The sequence below is a fragment of the Bombus affinis genome, chromosome 2 (genome assembly GCF_024516045.1).
Source record: "Bombus affinis isolate iyBomAffi1 chromosome 2, iyBomAffi1.2, whole genome shotgun sequence".
Classification (NCBI taxonomy): Eukaryota; Metazoa; Arthropoda; class Insecta; order Hymenoptera; family Apidae; genus Bombus; species Bombus affinis.
In genome coordinates, this window is record NC_066345.1 from 14,454,232 (window position 1) to 14,479,031 (window position 24,800).

The following is a 24,800-nucleotide window of genomic DNA, read 5'->3' on the forward strand; positions in this document are numbered from 1 at the left end:
TGAAAAACGTTTAACGCAAAAGTTATCACAACACTCGCAGTGTAGGAAATTCTCAATTTTACTTTCTTCGCTACTTTACTTACCAGGAGTTTCAGCCACTTACTAACTTAATATTTCAATGCTTTATGCGCACACAAAAGGAATGATTAAAAGGACGAGACGAATATCGATAAATCTTCCCTTACCTGAAAGGATGTGACGGCGAGTTGACTAAGTCCATCCACGTACGGGCCCAGGACATTGTGTTCCCTGACTTTCAGCGACTGTTTGTTCGGCTTTGGATCGAGCAGATCGTGCACCTTCTCGTTGTAGATCTCCATATAGGAGACCTCGACTTTGTAAGTAAGCTCCGAGCTCTGTTGCTTCGCGATCATGTCGAAGAGGTTGTCGCACAGCCGTGGTATGATACCTTTGTTCTCGCCGCTTCCCATCATCGTGTACGATTTCCCGGACCCTTTACAAAATTAGCTTTCTTATTAAGTTCGATCAATTGTTACAGAAATACAGACCATCGGATCGATCGTATTTGTTAGCTTGACCGAAAAGTTTCTTTCGTTTTATAAGGAAATAATAGACGCGCAATATTTCTTTGTTTATTGAATTATTCACAAACATAATAATAGAAATAGAACAAAATGGATTATGTTTAATTCAATAAAATAATATAAAACAGAAATTGTTGTTTATTTATTATCACCTTACGAAACGAAAGAAACTTTTCGGACAACCTAATGTATAAACCTGTGGAAAAATTTGTTAAATTTTTTATTAATGTTTTAATTTAATATATCATTTATTATTTATTTATTATAATATTACAATTGTATTTTTATTAATATTATATCAATTCTTTTCATTTCGACAGATGTTTGACGAGAGAATTTGCCAAAGTAACGTAATTGAAAATTAAGATTAAAATCGAAGCTGAATCTTTTCTCCCGAAATTTGTGACTTGTATGAGACGCGTACATCGATCTTGAAAATCCTGTTGTTTCTCGTTATTATACACAGACTCAGAGTTAATGAAACGGGCTAAAAGGATTGTCTTTGCGAGAAGTTATATCTCGGCGATAAAACGACTACACCTTGATGAGATAAGAGACATCCCGTAATTTTTGCCAGGCTTTATGACTTCTTCTTTGGAAATGTTTAGCCACAGGGCGAGTTATGTAAATGAAGTAATTGAGCGAGGGTTGCCGTTTAGATGTTATCAGGACCGAGCGGAGGATGGACTAATGGACCGTTTCAAACGCAGGACATGAACCTGATGAACCATAGCAAAATTTTAATAATTCCTGGTCTACAAAATTGCGACCAAAGTCAGAGTTCAAATCGAAGCACGTTAGTAATAGAATTTATTTTAGTCGGGCTACGACTATCATCCACTCAGACTGTAACTCGATTTCGTAAAGTTTTATAGATGAAACGTGTTCCAACTCAAATCCTATCGAAAAATCGCAAGACGATGGATCGCGCAAACCAAGGCAGATCACCCTTCCTGTGAACTCAATTAATTTTCAATTACGCGTATTCAAATTTCCACGTCGAGCAAATTTTCCTGCCCATCGTTAACGTCCAAGTCTCCTTTTAATTGCAATCAGTTCCAAGGAAACTGACGCTGCCCCGATCTCCGACAAACCACCCTTCCATGGACAGAAACCATAATCGATATTCTCGACGATTCTCATAATGCAAACATATTTTTTCGCTCCATCATTAACTTGTAAATCTTCCTTTAAATCCTCGGCTCTCGAAGAAACCTGCAAGACCGCGACGATCAACAGCCAACCATCCTCCAACAGGCTTAACCCCCAATTGACACCATTGTTTCCTCGAACGTTAACAGGTTTAAGTTCGCATTCTCATCTACAACTTCTCATAAGACGTACAAGCATTCTATCCTGCTATAATCCCTTGAGACGATGAGCAGAGGAGAGGTGCAATCCGATTGATCGATGACAAGCGAGCAGCTAAGTGCGAGAAGACGCGAGAGTCTTTAGAAGTGCGTAATCTTGTTCCTTTTTTCTTCTTTTTTTTTTTCTTGTTCACCCTCCTTTTTAACATCGCGGCAGTGATTGAACGTCGAGAGAAGTTCAACATTCGTCGTCGTCGTCATCGCTCACGCTAGGGCCAATGCCTCTCCCTTTCGAGGAGAGGCATTGCTATCGTAACTATGCGAATATCTATTGCATTTATAGGAAATTTAAATATGGAAAAATGTACAGAGTACGCGTGGCATGGAAAAATATACGGAACATCCTGAGCGAAGCTATTCGTTATAAGCAGCGGATAATGTGGATCTATTATGCGCTAGAGGGGAACCTAAAATTGTAAAAAATACACGCAATACGTAAAAATGATAGGCACAAAGTATGCAAAGTGCAGCGTTGCGTATTATAATATTCAGAAGGTGAAACGAGTTTCTACTTTCTTCCTGGATATCGAGAAGGCTAAAACTTATTCGACAAGGTCTGGCGCGAGGGACTACCGCGAGTAATTAAAAATCATTGTCCGAGGCAAATTCATCGCTTGCTTAAATCGTACGCGAACGATGGAAAGATTTATGCTAAGAGTCAAAGACGCATACTGGAAAATTAGGGCGATTGAGTTAAAGCAGGAGGAAAATCTTCGGAGAAAGCTTCTAGGACCAATTCTGTACACGCTATACTGTGACATAAACCGCACAAAATGGCAAAAGAGCAGCGACTATAACGCTGCAAGATCGCATCTGAAAAGTAGAAAAATGATTATAACTCGAAATGACGAAAGCATTATGTTCCCACTTCGCGAAGGACATCGAGTATCGAGCTGAACGACATAGTCATCCCTCAAACTAAACGGGTCAAGTAGACGGGGCAGCGTTTGGACCCCAAACTCGCAAATGGAAAGATGGTGCGAAAAAGGTGATAAAAGATACAAAGATCAGGAGGTAATGAACGTTAACAATCAGAAAATCAAAAGTCCGAATAGAAAATAAATTAGCGATATAAGAAACAATTATCAGACCCGTACGAACCTATGGAACAGTCCTACGGGGATTAGCAGCAACGAGCTACGTCGCCAGATACTCGCAACAGTAGTCAATTCATCGTGATATATCACGAAGGAAGATCCAAGGAATGATCTAAAAATAGCAACGATTCAAGGGGAAATTCAGAGAAACGTAATAAAGGAGCTGCGCAACGTTCTAATCGACTAGTCCTGGAACGTAAAAAGGCCAGGTTGAACGAAGGTTAAAGAAGAAGCATCCTACTGACTTGTTATGGAACTCCCATGGGATACGTGTTGCATTAGCAAGATGAAATCCTACCGAGGATAGTCAGCCAAGTGCTAATTCATAGCTGGAAGAATTCTCCGAATGTCCAATCAAACAAATTCTAAAGAGAAATAACCGAAATAAAAAAAAAGGACATTTCCACTTCGGTTCCATTTGGTTAATTCACTTTAAAAGCAGAAGGAAAAAGAAAAAAGGGGCCAATGTCTCTGTAAGGCGAACCTTGCTCGTACTGCCCACGTTTTATCGGCGTCGACCCCTCTAATTGTGTTATTCGTCGCGCAAAAGCGGATGACGGTGATCGTGTTCACGGGGTGGAACCATGTTCTCGCCTTATCGGCAGAAATAAAACGTTAGATGAAAACGGTGAACGTGGATGTCGAACGACGTAGAAAATCAGTATAACAGGCGTTTCTTTCGCTTGGTGCCTCATTTGGTCGTAGATTAGGACCTTTTCTATCATGTTTTTCCTTCCATTATCTTCCACATTTTCGTTCTTTATCCTTGCCTTCTATTTCTGTTCCTCGCGTTCCTTCTCTCATTTTTCCTTCGTTTCCCCTTTTTCTGCTCGTTTTCACTATTGGTCGTTCTTCCTCTGCATTGTACATTTCACGCTGCTTTGCTTTCTTTCGACCTTTTTCGCTTCTTTTCTCATGTTCGAGCGTTTAGAGCGCAGTTTCCAGCATATATAGTTTATAGATGCTGATAAACGACGTTTTAAGGAAAAAAAGTTTGCGCGATATACACTGTCATTTACAAGTTGTGTATAGTTTCGCTTCAGGCCGGCGTATATCGATAATTTGAAAAGGTTGTTTGCTTTTTATCTAATCTCCGTGAAACACAAATTGAGTGAAGTTTTCCGCAAACGCTAAGTTCTAAAGCTGTACTCTTTATAATGGACGACGTATATTTTTATTATCGTGAATTTTTCCATTATGCTTTCCACGCTACTTAAGTTTAGAAATGTTCCTTTTTTTTTATCTTTACTTATTTAGTCCTCCTCTGAAGGCTACTAGCGACTACAGTCCTGTACAATAGACCTTTACAAACACATAACACATGTCAGTTGTATAGCAAATATCGTTACCTTTCCTGTCATTAGATTAATTGAAAAATGTTTACGTCTCTTAGAAACCAGACTCGTTTTATTTCTTCCCTCGTCGTCTTGAGGCTTCTTCGAATATTGCGTTGCGTCTTGAAATTCAGCGAATCTCTTCAGCCAAGTTTCAATTATTAACCGTGACAACCAAACTATAGTTCACGCCGGTGAATAAATTTCCGCTATCACACGGTATTCGCTATTATTTCTCTCTGTCTTTCAATTGGCCGCATTATTTCCTTAATCCTTAACCCGCGCGCTTTTAAGCGCATGGCCTGCCTCTAATCGACGCTGCCTCTCTCCGTACTATTCTCTGTCGGATTTAAACGCAGCATAAAAACCAGCTTGCTTTTCGTCTCTCGTGGAAAAAGGACGTTTAAAAATGTTCAGAATCAAAATTTACGTCGAGCGAATAAATTCATTGCTCGTTGAAGATGTATGAATCATTGAGATCACAATCGACTCTTGGCTTTTTCTTGTTTGTCCTTTTCAGCAGGAAATTTGCCGAGCGGAATTTTCAATGAAAAATTCGCGTTAAAGCGAAGAAGGAAAGTCGTGGCGGAAAAATCTACAGGCTGCACGCGATACGGAAAATCAGACAAAAATATGCGAAACAACGCACTCGTTGCGATATTTAGCAGACTCGAACAAATTTCTATTTAGACACTTATTTCTCTAATTACGTTCGCGAGAACATAAAATCGCACGAACGTCCGTAGTCTCGTTAGCATCACGCTGCATTCGCTATGCAACGAACGGTAAATAATCAGATTCTTGCCGATTAATGACGATCTCGTCGGAACGGAGAGACTTAAAGACCACAGCGAAGCGACAAATCCGTAATGCGACACGCTTGTGCAATGTTAATGAAACCAGAATCTGATCAAAGTAAGTACGTGGAAACGTTCCACGTGAAGGGAGTTTAATCAGCTACGTGTTACGTTGGGTGTGGCTGTCTGAAGGACCGTGAAATCAAGGTCGAAATGTTAAACGCCTATAACCTGTCACGTTATTTGTTACTAGTTTCTAAATTATCTACGATATAATCGAAATTCGTTCGATTCCAACGAAGAAAATAATACACCGTATACGCGAACATCGATGAAATACGTCCATATCCGAAAAGGAAAAATCCGCAACTGGGAAACATTAGGTTGTCTGAAAAGTTTCTTTCGTTTCATGAGGAAATAATAGACACACAACGTTTTTTCTTTTATATTATTTATATTATTATGCATTTTGTTCTGTTGAGATGAACACCGCGACATTTCACAGACTTGGTTTCACGTTTGTACGAAGGTGCATCGTTGTATGAAACACGTTTAAGGAAGAAAGACACTTTTCGGACAAGCTAATGTTATGTTGGGATAACAAACCTTTCGGTATTTTGAAAATGAATGTTCAAATAGGAGTGGCTATACCGTAGCAGGTATTTAAATAATAAAATCGCGCAGACACGGCTCCTAACAATATAAAATATCTATATTAGATTCCTTGGAAAGTTTCTCTCGTTTCTTCTATTACTATAAAATGGATCCAACGTAATTCGATAAATTAATATAAAAGAAAAAAATGTGCCGCATCTGAAATTTCCTTATAGAAGACAAGGAACTTCTACGACGATCTAATATTTCGAAACTGCAAAGAAATTTCGAACGTTGCTACGTAAAGTTCGAATTAAGTTTAAAATTAGTTACACCGTCGCGTGTAACTTAGCCACGGATTCGAATTCCTTCTGGCAAATCTACGTTACAGGAAAGCTAGCAGATTATCTAAACATCGTATTAGGTAACATTAGGAAGCAAGAAGTTAGCTTTGCCTCGGGTTAGGTTCAGTTAAATCTATCACTATCTGATGCAACCTATAAATCCCAATTCCCTCCACTAAATCTATGTCGCCTCGCAGGAGAATCCGCTAGATTCCGTCAGATATCGCTAACGCAGATCACCAATGACAGGTACAAGGTACGAGGATTTATGTTTGCACGTAGAGTTTCATTTAGCAAAGCTCAACTCGATCTTTGTATAGTAAAATATATATTCCGTTACGCTGGTTCTATTGTTAATCGGTATATTGATGGTATGTTGTCTCACCGGTTTGACCATAGGCGAAAATGCAGGCGTTGTAACCTTGGAACGCATTGTCCAAAATGTCGCGACCCAGGGCGTCGAACACCACATCTTGATTCGCGAAGTTTTCCACGGCCGGGTCCAGGGAATAGAAACAATGATCGAACGCGAAGGTTTTCGGCTTGCTCCTGTAAAAACACGAAAAGGCATGCCATTCGTTAGCACATTTCGTAAAAACTTATTACGAACGTGAAATTAAGCTGATATTTTTGAATCAACGTCGTCTCAACTGAGAACCACGAGATAGAAACGTTCACCGAAAGCTCAAACGTATGATCGTTGTTTTATGTTTTAGGGGAAGAATGATGGAGCGAAGAAACAGAAGAAAGAAGAAAATGGTGATGCGGAGGTAGAAGAGGAAGTCGAGGAGGAAGAAGAAGAAGTTGATGGAGATGGCTAAGAAGTTGATGAAGATGATAACAAACCAGGAGGGGAAGAAAGGAAACGGGAATATTTATATGTGGAATTAGTATTTATCTATTAGAGTAATTATTTTCATTTGTCCAGTGTTTTTAATCAAATTTAGAATTAAAATCTCTGATAGAGATTAAATTTCCATTTTAAAGATACGGATAAACCGATAAAATTCAGTCGTTCTTTTACTAAAAATTCAAGCAAAATAACTTTATTTCTCACGCTTTATCGATTATATAATATAGCCACATTATATATTATAATTTATTAGATTATTTCATCGCTTTATTTCATTACTAATTATTTAGTATATACATAAGAAGATACATTTTATAGTCAAAATATCTGTACAGTAAAATTTTGGAAATTGAATATGTATCATAGTATTTGTTCATAAATGTCAAATAGAAAGTCCCCGGGAGGTTTCTAAAGAAACAATGACATTATTCCGATAATTACACATATTTCTCAGTATCATATCTGTCATCGATTTACGAGCTCCTGGGACTTGGTCGATGAAAAAGTTAGTTGCGTGTCGAGGGCTGATTTGTAACCCTTTCCGATGCCAGAAACGTTTTCGGTATTAAATCCCGACGTTTCCCTCCGGGAATGAAACCGTACGTGAGCCGAGAGCGGAATCGCGTTTACGACACATTACTTTTCAACGTATTTTACCAATAATATTTGAATAATCAAGAGTAATGGCGAGCAACTCGATTCTCGTTAATTACGAACGACGTTTCATTTAAAAAATTAAAAAAAAAGAAAATTCTCTTCCCACGAACGATCGAACAATTCGATCGTTGTACCTTTAATTTTAATTACTCGATAAAATGTCCCCAAACGCTTCGATTATTAATTAATACTTATTATTAACCGTGCTGATATCCTCGAATTTTTATATGCTAATCTACATTGCAAGATATATATATATTTTCGTAGAAAATAAGGAAAATTTTCAATACCTTAAGAAAATGTTCAACGTAAAATTGAAACGGCAAATCGAACGTATCAATGACAGTTCTTTCACGTTTTGCTCAAACTTGAGATACCTTTTGATATTAAAAAGATAAGAAAGAAGCTCGAAAGAAGGCAGCATATTAAAATACTATACCAATAGCGAGAGAATTACAATTAACCATTTTACAATTGTTTTCGACCTAATCTGTCAAAATGCACGATCTTCTCTAACGCAATTGTTTCTCGGTCGTAGTATAGCAACATAATTTTCTGTAACTCTGCAATTTTCCATATTTTACCTTCGTCTTATTTTATTAAATTCCTGTACTCCCGATACATTGTACGAGGTCGAGTGCATTTTTCGAAAAAAATTGAGGAAGTGGAAAATGTATTTCAATGAGTGTATTTCATGAAAGACATTTCAACGTGAACTTTTTATTCATAAACAACGCACGATTTACATTTTAGGATATTCCTTTGTTTCGTTCGATTGAAATTTCGATAAGGGATGCAATCGCAAAATTGCTAATGCGTAATCATTTGGAGTTCATTTCCTGCGATCTACGGTTTCCTCGAACAGTCGTCGCATCAGTGGAATCAAAAACAAACGATATGGAAATTAAGCAGCGGTAGTTTGCTTTCTCAGCTCTTATCAACAAACGAAAGCAAATTACATTACACAAAGCATACACTTTAAACGATTAAAATTTAATCGGCTCAACGATTCACTAATTTCGAACGTAGTGTTCAGGATCGTTTCTGACGCAGAAGGAAGACACTGGCCTGGCTAATTCTCAAAGGAAAAGAAGGAAACTGTTCGTATATTGAGTCCAGGTCTACTTAAACACATTGCAGAGAAGTGGACAAACCAAGTAGAGCGTATCAGTATTTTTCGATCGATGGACACGCGGACGCTTCAACATCTCGAAACAAAGGAAGATGGACTCGCGCCACTTTCAAAATCAACGGTCCATGTTCTACTTTTACTAGTTTTTGATACGCAAAGTAGGTGTGAAACGCAAAGCAGGAAGCGAAAAGTAACAAGTGTTTCTATAAATGTTGGATTGGCAACTAAGTGATTGCGGATTTTGTCAATGCCGCCTAATGACAAAATCCGCAATCACTTAGTTGCCAACACGATACATTTATTGGTAGAAAAATTGGTTAAAATGTTTTGTAAAAGTTAGTTTAAAATAATTGGCTAATTGTCTCGTACAGGCTTGCGCATTTTGGATGATCAGCTGTGCCCATTTCTTGTATTGTCACGAGTGTTAAGAAACGTTTCAGAGGTAACAAGGATAAAAGCAAGTCGTTTTTATGATTTTTTCCCTCGACTAACTGCTGACTCTACGAGTCTAGACGTTTCTGACGCGTAAGTAAATGGCGTTGAAGCGCAAAAGCGTTGAAGTAACTCTTTTTATTTCACTTCTCCTTATCGTTTGTTGCACACGATACGAGCCCAGCGATCATCTTTTATAATGTAACCATCGTTGGCGTACAGTATGGCATCTGTCACAGCTATCAGAACGCAGAAGCAAAGAGATTTTTCTTAACGTTAGATACTTTACGCTGACATCGCACCTGCTTTTTCCAACAAATCCGCAACATCTTCTCTGACAGATAAATAGAGCGTACGTTGTTTAAAAAGAATATTAGAAAATAATCGAATAGAAATTCGAGCTTCAATCTCCCAGGACAGATTTGCAACCAAGCGAATGAGTTTTGTTCGAAATTGATGGAGCAATTAATTTTTCAATTATCGCGCACGTCGGTTTAAAAAAGTTATTGAACGTTGCGCTTAAAAAAGTTAATAAACGATAAAAAGAATCGAAATATAACAAAACAAAATTTACGTTTGTACCTCGAGACTATATATACGTCCCAGGAAAACGTCTAGTTCCGTGTAACTGGTAGTTACGAGTAAAAGAAAAATTCATGAAATTCGCTGGCTTTTGTCGTCGTCACACGAGAATCCACCCACTTCCCCTCCAAGGGGCTAATCCCGAACGAGCAGACATAACGAAGAGAATTGTGTCGCTTCGAGGTTAACAGAGATTCTTCGTTGTACGTGACGGAATAACTAGAGAAAAGGCATTTTCCATCGCGCAGGAAATACGAAGGTTCGTTCCATTGGAAATGAAAACGATTTCCTCTTGTCCTGGATATATCAGAGCCACGACCCCTGTTTCAACGTCAAAAGGCTCCAGAAGTCGTTGAAAACGAGCGTCGTTCCACGCATCGGCCGGCTATCGATTTCCTGTCGCATTTTCTCCACGAGTAATCAGTTTCCATCGGTTTTTCCTGTCCCGAGAAGAAAAAAAGAAAGAAAAAAAAAAAAACTGGAACGCTTCGACTTGCAGGCCACACCGAGTCATTACGGGGCTTGTGATTTCGGATAAAATCGTTCGTCGAGGACGGATCGCAAAGACATCCTCTTCGAGACTGGCCAGAATCATTATCGACGGCCATCCACGCGAAACTTTGCCGATGTTTGCCTTTTACTTTGAAATTCCGAATAATCTTGCAGGCTGCGCAAGAAGATCTCCTTCTTCTACTCTTTCTAAGAAGCATCCGGCTCAGTCCGATGCGCATTCTATCTTCCAATTTGCGTGAAAGCTTTCGGATCGAAGCATAAAACGCATATTTTATGTATATTGCTAAATTTTTCTGAAGATTTCTAACTAAGAAGTTTCCTTGTAACTATTCGCTCTTGCCTCTCCTTTCCTCCTTCTAGGAACGTGTATGGTCGATTCCAATACAAGAGTTTACTAAAGCCTTTGCTCGCTTCGTCCAAAATAATTACACCTTCTTGTATTTTACGTTAACGTAATTATTAACAATCGTAATTTCTCTTGATGCGTTACACCAACCGTTAAAAATACAATAAATGCAATTTCAAAGCTTTCCTATATCATATACGTAGTATATATATTTAAATGTCGAATTATATTTCATTATATTATAATTATTCTCCTATACTCCGTACTATTGTTACATACATTCATTTTACATAATAATTTCAATCGAAACGCGATATTTTGCTGCAGTAGAAAACGCAGAAGCGTTTTACGATGTAATGGAAAACAAAAATTCTTAACAATCGTAATTTCTCTTGATGCGTTACACCAACCGTTAAAAATACAATAAATGCAATTTCAAAGCTTTCCTATATCATATACGTAGTATATATATTTAAATGTCGAATTATATTTCATTATATTATAATTATTCTCCTATACTCCGTACTATTGTTACGTACATTCATTTTACATAATAATTTCCATCGAAACGCGATATTTTGCTGCAGTAGAAAACGCAGAAGCGTTATACGATGTAATGGAAAACAAACTTGTAGAGTAATTATTCCTTGAAACTTTTGTCTCACTTACTACTGTACCATATTTCGTTTCTTATGGCACGATATAATTTCACTTCTTTTAATTACGATGCAAACAAGCGTACAGGTAAAAGGTACGACGAGTTATTAATTAGTTGGCAAGGTATGACGACACAAAGCTTTAGACGGGAGCATGTCAGCGATGGCGAAAAAATTGCCCGTGTAAACCGGGGTCAATATCGATCCACGCCCCTATTAAGTCCGCTCGACGACTCGCCGGAAACCTTTTGCGTTTGCTATATTCCTCTTCGTGTTTACCCGCCTCGTATTCCGCGATTTTTGCCTGGCCGTGTGTAAACTTTCGACTGGAACGTGTCCCACTAATTGTGTTTGCCTTTAATGCGGCTACTTTGAAATTGGAACGCCAACTGCCACGCAGAATGTCGAAACACCTGGGATATAACATCGCAGAGACTTTCTTCTTCACGAGCAGTAGGCGGCCTTACGCGTACCGTGCGATAACTCAACACACGAAAACTATCGTTTAACAGAGATAATCGCGTGTCTCGTATCGTAATAACATCGACAGAGATAATGCTGAAGCAACGAAGCTAATAATTAACGATAACAATGAATATTTATAATATAATTACAGAATATAATTACCGAAATAATCTATAGAATTTGTTCGTATATTTTCTACGATATCTTTTTCGTATCCTTTTCATATCATATATATTTTATTTGTTTATTCATTCTGTTGAGAATTGTGAATCTTAGGCACCGAAATAAATGTATAGGAATATTCATATTGCACGTAGAAATGATATGAAAATAGTTTCATATTTATTTAATACGTGATTTACAAGATATTCGTAGATACCCATTGCACGTGTCTCGGCATTCTTTTTGTCTCGTCATCTTTTTACCATTATGCGTACCGAACAGTTGTATTATTTTGTTCTACGAGACGCTACGCATATATGTGTGTCACTACTACGCGGCTGATCCAATGTAGCACACAAAATTACATATATCTCAATACACTGTTTATTTCGTTTTCTTATGCGCAGTATCTATGGTAAAGAATGGTTTGTTGAAATAAACAAAACCTTGTTATGAAATGCCGCTATCAACTATTACCAAGGCGCCACGATGGTTACCCGTGACCACCAATAAGATAAACATGAATTTATTAATACTTTGTCATATGTTTTGATTAATAAAAATACTCCCGTGGCGTCCTGAGCGAAACATGTGATTTCGGCGTAGCAGTCAAAGTGTTTAATAGACAATGCTATGTTATCTATATAGCGATATCGAATACGAGTTAACTGTATATTTAATTAATGTAAACCGTGTACGTATTACGCGAACAATGTTTGAAATTTCCACATTTATAGCGATATAGGTACACCCTGATTATGCCAGCTTACCGCGTTACGTCAACATCGAAACATAAAATACCAGAAGGTCGTTATTGTTAGGGTATTTGCAACAAAGCTCATAGCAGAAATCATGATTTTCACATTGTTCTTGTCGCTCCGCTTTCAGTTACATCGCAGCTTACAACAACGGCTATTAATACGTGGACGTGAAACGTAGGATTTATGGTAACGAGGTCTAACAATATCGCCACGAGCTCTTCAGTATTTAAACTAAATGAACGTTTGCCTGAGTTACCTCTCGACCTTATAATTTGGCAAACGACGTGCAACGACGACGGTGCGAGTTCCCAGAGCCGTAGTTCTTACTCGATATCTCCACGAAATTTCGAGAAATCTAAGCTGTCTGAGCATAAACGCGGTTAAAAGTGACTTCTTCGGCAAGTTTTCACGAGGTCGATGGACGACGAGGCGATAATCAACGTCGTATCCGTTTTGGAAACGATCGAATCGATTTCAGAGTTCGTAAGCTGGACTCGCCTAAACGACGATCGTTCTTCGTCCCACGAATACGATAAAACTTTTTCCATCGGCCTGTAAACGTGCCAGGAGACGAGTGTCTGCCCTCCACTCTGCCAACTAGAATCGCCGATCTCGTTGCAAGCTGTAGCCATTTAACGACCCCTCGAATCCGAACAACGATTCTGCATCGACACGGCTAGTTTGCATAACCGCGTGGATGGACGAGCGTCTGCATGTCCACTGGACGATTAGAAAATCGTTGCGATAGACAACTTTCCCAACGACTAAGGATAAAGCTGCAGAGGAGGCTCGCTTAAATGGGGTTGTTGGGGAGAGCCAATTTCGACTGCATCGTTCTCGAGTATATGGCACACTAGTTTTGAAATAATAGTTTTACGATATCCGAGATACGTTGATTCTTCGCAGTAATTATTCAGGCTAGTGGTCTTACGTAATCGTATCGATTCTCCTATTTCGTGAATAAGCGAAATAAAGAATCGTGTTTTTTAAATAAATTGCATAAAAACATCTATTCCAATACTTTCTTTTCTATATCTCTTACCGCACACACAAAACAGCTTAAATACATACAAATAACAAATAAATGAATAAATTTTCGAAACAAAAAGCTGCTCTTTATTTTGCAATGCTACAACTGTCTTTCTCAATATTTTTCTCCTCCATGTGTTTTTCACAAAGGCTCGCTAAATTCCAACTTCTCTCTCTCAATACACACACACATACAGTACAGTCCACCTACGTTTGTATCACTGTCTACATTACACATATAAAACATAGCCAGGTTTAATGCGAAAATATAGAACATATCGAAAGCATAATATTTGCAACGTACAACGTACCATTCCCTTGCATTCTGTCCATAAAAATACGAATTTGCGTACGTATCCTCCAGGACGCTCATCAACCGCTACAACCACCCACTCTATGTTAATTCTTTTAATCGAAGCTTCGCATTAAGCATTCTCTATCGCGCGATCTAAAAATACCGCGTCCATCAAACGAGACGTTCTCAATCCCTGATAACACATACACACACACCAATTACAACATGACATTCGTCCTGAAGTCTATCAAAAATTACGATCTCCCGCTACATCCACCCTTCGTCAAAAAAGAAAAAGAGAAACACCCTCTCACAACACACCATTCCATGTACAGCACGCACAACACGGAAACAAACCTGCCCTTTTTCCCTTCCGAGAGTCCTCTGCGAAGCAAACTCTTGTCCGTCGTTAACAACGCGACGAGGACAACGCCTGGTCGTTCACCTCCTCCGGAGAATCGTGTCGAAAGCAAAGAAAGAAAAAATGGCGGGGATCGTGGAAACAACACTTGGCACACGCGAATTGGGCCGACACCGCGTCACAGAAACAGACGGCGAGATTCGTTTTCGCGTTTTGTAGCACGTTACGGGGACACGGTGTGCAAAAGGCGACGTAGGCCGCTCGATAGTCCCTGTTTTAATCGAGAGCCGAGCCTCTCGAGCTGGCCGGCTGGCCATCGCGTGACAAAATCCCTTTCGACGTGCATCTACCGGGTGTACAGGAAATGCCGCATCTTCTCGATGGAAAATTTTACGAGCCAGAACGCCAGCTATCGTCCATGGATCGCGGAACATTTGCGGTCGAATGGGAACTTGTAGAATAAGGGTCAGTTTGGTGCGATTGGCACAGTTCGAGAAAAGGATAGTCTTGGTATTAGGCTGTCCGAAAAGTTTCTTTTATAAGGAAATAATAGACGCACAATGTTTTTTGTTTTATTATATTGAATTATGCACAAGCACATTGATAGAAATACAACGAAATGGATCACATATCTAATTCAATAAAATAATATAAAACAGAAATTGTTGTTCATCTATAATCACTTTATGGAACGAAAGAAACTTTTCGGACAACCTAATACTTACGCGACAGAGCGTTTTCAGCTATGCGGTTGATATACAGCCGACGTGAAAGTCTGAACGTTGGTAACTGATCATCTATTTATAATTATAAGATTCTTGTCAAATAAAGTAACGTTTTAAAAGTAAAATTACACAGCGAAATTATTATAATAAGACGATATTTTAATATTTCAAGCCCTTTAAACTTTCGTTCCTTCGTATTGTACTGTACGTTTCGGTGGTACGATTGGCGGACACGCGAACTTCCGTGTAACAAGAAACATACATGTCATACGTGTTACAGATGTACAGGCGTTAATAAGATGTTGATAAGAAATGAATTCCCTTTTTCTAAGGTCATGGTGCTATTTATATATATATATATATATATCCACATACAAAAGATTAAACAAAATAATGGAAACATGTTACACGTATATACGTCATATATGTATTTATATGACATATAACAGCTGTTTCCATTATCTTATATTAGGTTGTCCGAACCTAAAATATATTTATACATTTGTATAATTTGTATTGTAACATTTATACAAACATGAAACCTAATCTGTCGAACGTTGTGATCTCTACTTTGATAGAACAAAATGGATCATACGTAAATCGATAAAATAATCTAAAACGGAAAATGTTGTGCATCTATTACTTTCTCATAAAGCGAAAGAAACTTTTCGGACGACCTAATAGAATGTTATCTACTATTTAATACGTAAAATAATACATATTTTGTTGTACATACGCAATCATACATATTGTATATACATAATTTATTACATAAATACATAATAATATTACACAAATTAATTACATAATTTATTATTTAATAACAGGAAATCCTGTTATATGTCATATACGTACGCGATGTATAAGGTCTTTCTATTCCATTATTTTGTTCCACCCTTGTACACAGCTATATATAGATACACGACCTTCCAAAAACTGAATACATTTTTTATTAACGCCTTTTATACATACGTGGAAATACAGGCTCCTTGGTATACATGTAGGTGAGCTGTAACGACCTTCGACACGCAAACCTCTGCGGTGGTCAGACCGTCAGTAGTAGAGGTATACAGGTGGTCAGGCAATGGAACTGGGTTATAACGGTTGGCATAAATGCTCGAGTTCGGGGCTGACGTTTAGCGAACTACGATTCGGAGATTCGGTATTACAGCTTGGATTTTTACGGCCGTTCCTATTCTCTGGCAAACTTTCCAAGTGGTTCAGAAATTTATTTTTAGAATATCTTCGTCGAAGTAGGTGAAAGAGGATAATTTATTTTCTACACAGTAACACGGTAGACTTTTGTTCGCTGGTTTGTTATAGATAACGATAATTGTACGTTCGGCGTAGAGCTACTGACAAATGATTACCATTTAAATAAATTAACCAACAAATACATTAACCGTACTGAAAAATTGTTTAATATTTCGAAATCCTCGTTTATTCTCGAACGTCGAAATAACTAACAATTTCTCGATGTAAAATGAAATTGAATTCTATTTTCGTTGAAGTCTCTTCCATGACTCTTTGGAATTATCGAATATTGGATGGAAATTGTCTGTAGCCTAGGAAAACGTTAACTAGAATTGTATATTAATCTACGCTACGATTTTTATTTAAAAAAGGAACCACTGACTGCGCTTTGTCGAGGCATAAAATTGAACGGGAGAAATTGCCGATCATGTTACGTTTAATACGCTTTACATTTGGAGGCGTGTAGAAGCAAGGAAATAGCCGATCTTCAAGGGATTTCTCTCTTCAAACGTTCGACGTTTCCAACGTTTGCACAGTCTTCAAAATAAATAGTCGGGAAAGTGATCGAAGCTTCGAGTAACTATAACGTGCACCAAGTTTCCAACCTGTGATCGTAACTGCAAATATATACTCACACATATACGATGTCATCCGCAGGATAGTAGAGACGAAGAAAAGCGTCGAAGAAAAGAAAAACAAGTTGGATGGTGTAAAATCAAATTTGATATGTAAATTTCTGCCAGCAAGAAGGTCAGTTTTAAAATACAATACAAGCGTCCATAATAGTTTTCACCTATTCTACAGGATATTTAACAATTTTAAACTACACAGTCTCGCCATAAAATTAGCGTATTATACGATAAGAAGACTAAAAGGGTTGTTTAACACCAGAATTATTAAACCAGTTAAAACGATCGATACGAGATCTCTGGTATTTCCAACACCGATAAAATGTACGTGTTCGTAACAATATCATCATCGTTAATTTCCATTTCATTCGAACAAAAGTATAATCGCTTGTACATCTTCGTCTTCGCGTGTATCGCTTTAATAACTCTATTTATTTAAATTAATTCGATATTTATATAAAATTCCAGCTCGTTCGAACGTAGGATCGCAGGAAAAATAATGCAACAATTTTCACGCAACGTAAGAAATGTTATAAGCTTAAAATTTAATAAATTCAACGCTATCGTCCAATACTTGCCGCTGTACTTTCCCATGTAGAAGCATTAATTTTCCAAATCATCTACAATGGCATTTCATTGCACGCGGCAACAATAGGAGGCTTTTCTTTTACATTTCGTACAGACAAGCGAGATATATCGGACTAAGACCGCTGAATCGCACCTCTGAAACGAATCATTCACGATCGAAGCAAGGCTGCACGAGTCTCGAGGGGAAGGATGCAGATCGGTGAAAGCAGAAGGGACAGCGCTGCAGGCGGCGGATGTTCACGGGGAACACTGAATCAGGCCTTTAACGAAGGTAAACTTAATTAAGGTAGTTGTCGCTGGTACAGCACAGGCTGCGTGGGTCGAGCCAATAAATCGAGGATTTCGCTTCATAGTAATATACCGATGCGACGCATTGACCAGTCGGCCAGGGGAACTTGAAATTCACTCTGCTCTGCCAACCGTTTCACGTCTAATCGTTTCATTTCAATGTCACTGTACATTCACTCCTTTAGTTGGCAATTACGTTAAAAATATCTGTAAGTGGGTTTACAGTGGCTACAAAAAGTATTTTCTTTTATGTTATTTATTATTTGTTTATTTATTGCCGCGTCGATCGATGCTCTTTGAAAAGCTCTTCGTTATTCCTGACGACTTTCGTCGGTCTTTTAGTGCACCTGTATCTGTTACATTGTCTCAATAAACGATTTAAGCGGACAAAAATGTTTTTTCCTTATTATGTGTTAAAATGTTTCTCGTTTCTCCTTTTAGTAATAGTTCCAATGTTAATTAATTAACGACGCGTCTATAAGTAATTGTATTATTTGTTTATTATTTATTATTACTTGGTCCGTACCTTTTGGCTTTGGACGAGCTTTCGGTTTTACATTTCGTTTACCTATTACGCTTTTTTACATTCTATCAGTCTCTATAAGCAATTATATAGATACTTATCGCTCACATTGTACACGTTTTTCGTATAGGTACACCACGTAAAATAATCAATTCTGAAATATTTATAACGCTTGTACGTTGCTAGTCGCACGACCAATGACGGTATAAAATGGCATCGCGAAATTTCTTGGATGAACCAGGTTCGACGAAAGGAAGCTTAAAAAAGCTTTACTCAGTCACGTGAAACTTGTTAGTATATAAGAGCCAGGATATTGTTTAGTTCCGGTAAAACAAGCCTGTATAACGTGATGCTAATACGTGTAGATTGAAATTTGATAATAAAATTTAACCGCTTATAAAACTTGAACAACTATATACACGGAGAAAGAAAAATGAAATATCATACTACATAATTCTACGTAATTTATGTAATCCATCTTATCCTATTTTCTGAAAAAAAAAGAAAAAAAAAGATTTGAGAGAATTCTAACATTAACATAATGTCGTGGTTAGCGTGGTATTACGGTTAAATTATAATACGATTTGAGTATAAATTCTCTGAAGAGTACCTTGAACATAAATATTCTTAACATTTCTTATTATGTTAATTTCGCGTTCCGATCTTTTTTTAACATATCAAGGATATATTTCTATATTTTGCTCATACTTGGTCCCTATTTTTACATAATTTGCCAAGGACGCTCACGCTATTTTCTTCGCACAGAACACAATTGCACGGCGCGTGGAAGCGAGAATCGCCTGTTAATCGCAAATTGTCGCGTGATTCGGGAGAATACGAAAAGCGCAACGATTTCTTTTCCTTTTTTTTTTTTTTTTAATACGAAACATCAGATAATACGTACCACGGGCAGAAATTGAAACGATCGTGCAGAAAAAGTCACAATTTGTAGCACGAGAAACGTTTTCACAGTCGTAAATAAAAATTTCAAGATTCTTGGTTAAATCGCGATCGTATTGTTTTATGACCAGTCGCGGACTGACTGCGACAGACGGAACGATAATAATGTCCCTGAAAAATGTTTCCATCGACCGACGTCATGGTCACGATACCAACTTCCACGTTCATCCCTTATTCATAAGAATTTGAAACATTAAAAACCGACTGCTGTTTGTTTCGTTTTACGGTATGACGTCGGCTAGACCAGACGAAACATCTTCGAACTCGTCGTTTATTTTACATGGCGTTTCTTTGGAAGTTAGAGCGGCCATTCTCGTGCCGCATTCCTCGTAAGAGACGTTGGCAATTGCCACGAGGGAATATCGTCGTTTGCGCGTCGAAAAATTATTTATGAAACGATGAAGCGATTTTTAAACGAGATCCACTCGAATCAAAAATGTATAATAGAAAAGCGAAGGAAAGTTTTTAGTTCAAAGAAAATAGCAATCTTTGATTTGTCTCGGTTTTTATTTATTATTGTTAGAACTACTTGGGATTATAAATTTTTATCAGAAACTGAATATCGGGTTTGAGTCATTTCTACAGAGAAATATGACGTCGCCGCTTCTTGCAACGAACCACAGAAATTATCCTATGTGGATGGTTATGTTTTTCAATAAATAAATATTGCGGCAAATTAATTATTAACGATGGCGATAAAATAATCGTTTTTTAATTATTATCAAGCTGTTTAAACATCTAATTCTCGACTCTGAACCAATGTGAATAATTCAAAAAGGATATAAACAGTTTAGTGAGATTGTTATTTATTCAAAGCTGTTTTGCAACTTTCGTTTCGTCGTTTATTTATTCATCGCTCGCTTATGAACGCGAAACTACGATTAAACAATTTTAGAAAACGACTTCTTGTATTTCCATTTAAACTATCTCTCGTTGTTTCGTTCAGAGTTCATTCATTCAGCGAGATGTGAAACTTGATTCTTACGAAGTATTGATTACTCTGAACGCAGAAAGTCGTGGGAAATTATTACGTTTTTCCAACAGAGAATTTTTCTATGTTCTTTAGTAGTTTCGTCGTATTTTCGAGCTGTTAGTTTTGGTAATTTTGGAAGCTGCGTGGCTGCCGATTTTTTTTTTTTTTTTTTTTTTTTTTTATGCTAAGAATACGTGACACGGGAAACTGTACAAAATTCGTCTCGTGCAATTTCCTTTGAAATTTATTTTCCCACACGTACGTGTACGCCGTTTGCTTTAAACGACAGCAAAATACAAGTTCGTTCGTCGAATACGAAATTACGAAAATAATTTTCCATTGATTCCAGCAATTATCTCGATGAACAGTTTTTAAAACGTTTCTCGGAAACGTAACGAAGCTGCAAAATTAATTTGATATTACGTATCTGTTCATTGCGCTCCTGTATCTTTCATTGGCACCGCCGTTGTATCGAAATCGAACGACCTTTTTTTTTTTTATCACAATTGTCGGTTTCGAGATTTCTTGAAAAACTTGTTAAAAATAATTACTCAGAGTTGCCTCGACTCGACTCGTGACCCGACGAAATTAAACGGAAGATTGTGAATATTTCGGCCCAAGGCGGAAATAAAGTAGTTGCACGAATAGTTGGTTATACGAGCGCGTCATAAGAGGAACGCAATGAATATTTTTGCGAGAGATGGTTCGGTTGTAAATGCGGCGCACGCGATGAAATATAAAACGAACGAGCGACGTAAACGCTGCACAATGCCGTGTCTCGCGACCAACTGCTTTCGCAATTTTGCTCTGATTAATTGTTACGCCAGCAAAACGATCCTGTCTATCTTATCACGAGCAATATCGGTTAATTTCTCCTGTAAGCAGATAATCGCGTATTTTCTCCAAAGCCACGGTCTTTCTAAAATTATTACGTCGTTCATCCGAAGAATGATTAAAAATTATCATACTCGTGACCAGGCTTGTCGATGGTCAAGGACGCAGTTTCATTTCTCTATACCCTAGGCGCAACTTTGTCACGAGACTCGATCAAGTTGGAAAGTCAATGTGAAGAGCGAGAGGATCTCGCATCTAACGCAACTTACGCAAAAGTCTCGCATCGATGGCTCTGCTCGTCATCTTCTAGATCCTAAATAATTTCTTCTAAACAATATTGCGGCATCTTCTAAATTCTTCGCTTTCTACGAAACAGCACCTGAAAAGGAAGCTCTTTATCGCCAACAACTGCCATACGTTCGGTAATAATGCAAAGTCACAAAAGTAATCGCGTTGTTTGAGAAGCAGGAACGCGCACGTTGCTCTCGCTCAATCAGTTTAGCTGTTGCGATCTCCTTGAAAACCGCGTACCTAAGCTGTGTCGCTAAAGGTAAGGGACGACGACGACGACTATACTCGTGAAACGCGGTGTACGCGTGTTGTAACAAGGAATTCAATTGTAAACAAACGACTGTTTTATCCGTGAATTTTATTACTACGATGTACTGCAATCAATAAATTACAATTTAAACTACAAATTGTAACCTTCTTTTACGTATAACGAGTATATGAGTTGCAGGGAGAAAATACTACCATTTCCTCATGACGAGTGTACTCGCGAAAAACAACCAACTGGTTAATTGCTCGTGCCAGGACGCAAGGGAACCGCGTGCACTTGCGATTGGTTATACGAACAAATAATACAAACGAGACACGGGAAATAGTTTTGTGTATCTTTCGTTGATGTGTATCTCGTTACCGTCAGGTTCCATCGTTAACGAAAACACCAGCGGAGAAGGGTATCGGGGAAATGGCACTTGGCGAACTCGAAAACACTCGACGAAACGTATTTGTTCTGTTTGTCGTAGAATTCCGTGCCGAAATGGAAATATCGGTCGCGGATATCGATACTTTATCGTGGAATAGGATAACTCGTTAAACGGCTCGTTCTTCAACTAGAAACTCTTGTAATCGCCAAGTCGAAATTTAATAGAAAGGAATTGCCTTGCACGAGAATTTTGCAAACGTAGACGCGCGATAGAATTTATTTTCGATAAAAAAGGAAACGCCGAATTCTTAAAATCGTGTTCGAGGGATCGAGGATCGAAACATTTCGAGTTCGTTCCTATTAAGAAGTCGAGAAAATTAGTGAGAATCTCAGCGAAACTATCACATTTTAGTGACACGCAATATTTAATTAATTCTATTGAGTCAGCTTTCTATCGTTCGTTTATTTATTAAAATTCTTTCATGTTCGAGTATTCCGATTATTTTCCATTAAAAATCTCCAGATCGAAGTTACGTTAATCTTCCACTGGTTTCGGTAGAACGCACATTGAAATTTCTTCGACTTTCGATTTTTATAAACTCGTTGTGAAAAGCTTCTCGATTAACCTCGACTAAGCCAAGCAAAATCCCGTCGAATCCAAATTATCTCGCATCGATCGTCGACAAGAGAAACAGCAACTCATTCGAACGCTACCGACGTAGCAAAATTAATCTGCCGCATAACGCTTACGAGCTAGTTTGAGATTTACGAGATTTTACAGCTCGCCAAATTACAGAGATCGCTGTTATCATCGACAACGGCTGTTGTATTACGTTGTTCGCTTGTCTTTATACCTAAACGTCTGGAAGACGTGAGAAGCTTCTTTGAAAATATGAGAAAACGACGATAAAAGGACGCCGTGTGCAGCTGAAATCTACTCTGGACGCAAGGCACGTTAATTGAACGGTCAATTATGGCACGGTAATTAAATCATCAGAGATCGCTGGCTGATCTCGCCTTTCGTATCTCATTTGTAAATTTGCTCGCCGGATAGAAATAACCGGTAATTTAATCGATAAACCGAGGATAAGCGTGGACCTTCTTCCTCTCCTTTTTTATTTTTTCCTTTTTTTTTTCAAAAATACGATCATAGACGTGAGGAGAAAGAGCGAGATATTTTTCTTTGTAAAACATTTTCCTAGTTAATTCTACCTTTTCTCTCTTCGTCGTCCCTCTCGTCTGTTTCTGTTTGGCGTGGCAAAGAACGTGGATTGGAAAAAAGACGACGATTTTTACAAAAGCGATTCGATCACGATGTTTAATCTAATTTCGTTCTTCACAGAGACTGAACCCGTTTGTGAAAGTGTTTGAGGAAGATGTTTCGCGTTGCTTTGTCATAGCTGTGATACGCGGAACACGGTGGTACGTATATCGCGTATGTTCTTAAACGTAAATAAGCAAGACGTACGCGAAACATGTAAAAAATACGCAGCTTTGTAACGAATATATTTCGCGTGAACATACTTTACGTATTACTCGATTAATATAAACGTACAAATATCTTTCGGAAGGTATAGGTACAAATTACTTGCACATTTATTTAAAACAAAGATAAACTACGTAGCGATGTTTTCTTTTCGAATTAATCGGTTGAATTGCCCGGTGCTCTTTTAAAGGCCAAAGGTTACCAACATTTTTCAAATATCTCGAGATCTTCGAACAGCGTGAAAACCAAGCAGTTTAACCATCAGTTAACTATTATTGCGACCTTTTTGAAAAGTCTATTCTCAACATATATACATGTCGGAGATGAAAGAATACCGGAACCATCCCTTTGGAACTTTGGAAAGATCCCTTAATACTGTAATCTAGATTCCACCATAGCCGTGATTAAGAAATTGTCGTCATTCGATCTGACTGTATTTATTTGAGATTTACGATAGTGAGCTCGGGTTCGAGGCGACAACTGGTCGCCGAACGTAGCCGCGGTAAAGGGATGAACGTTTTGTCTAACTCTATAGCTCTCCCTAAAAGAAATAGTTGGGACGGTGCACAAGAGTAAACATTTCAATTGGGATTTCTGTTCCGTGGCTCGCCACACGCAGACTTTGTTCTTCGGATAAGATGATTGCTAAATGTCAACGCATCTTCACAGCATATGTTTAGCTGGCCGAGGACCCGTTATGAATCTTAAGTTTCAGTTATGTAAAGTCCTTCAAACAGACAAATAGTCTTTGTCCCAACTACGGGAAGATAAGAGAAATCTATCCTTTTACAAACGACGCTTCCCGCTAGCAACTTTCCCCCAAGGGCGGCTAGCATCCTTCTCTAACCACCAACATGGAAATTGACCAATTAACAGTAACGTCGATTTCCCTCACCCTTCGAACGAAGACTTTTCTCTACGAATCCGATGATCTCGTGCCCTCACACACACATCATAGTTTTCCTTGACAGCGTCACCGTGACGGAGAGACACTCTCTTGTACAATCTCAATCACGATTAAAGTAACTTTCATATACGTAGTGATTGCTCTGTGCATTAACCTCGAGTACAGCTTAGACGCTAACGAAGAGTAAAGTTCGTCATCGCGTTGACCGCGGATTCGTTATTGAGCCTAGGATCATTGTCATTAGCTTCTCGAGTATCTAATTATCGCGATTACTTGTCAAATTCTATCATAATCATATTTGCACTAGTAAATATCTCCTTTATTACACAACGATAACGTCTAATCCAAATGGGGATTCGTTTCACGCCCTTAACCCGAAC

At 38.2% G+C, this 24,800-nt stretch overlaps 1 protein-coding gene across 13 annotated transcripts in view; it reads right to left on the minus strand.

Annotated features, from left to right (window-relative positions):
- Positions 1 to 24,800, minus strand: part of LOC126926294 (kinesin-like protein KIF13B) — a 160,385-nt gene that overhangs the window by 22,310 nt on the left and 113,275 nt on the right. For all 13 annotated transcript variants that reach the window (XM_050742581.1, XM_050742590.1, XM_050742602.1 and 10 more), the window contains exons 3-4: positions 6,467 to 6,630; positions 186 to 454 (exon numbers count right to left, since the gene is read on the minus strand). In XM_050742581.1, the coding sequence (XP_050598538.1) occupies positions 186 to 454; positions 6,467 to 6,630 (433 nt within the window). The remainder of the gene's footprint in view (positions 1 to 185; positions 455 to 6,466; positions 6,631 to 24,800) is intronic.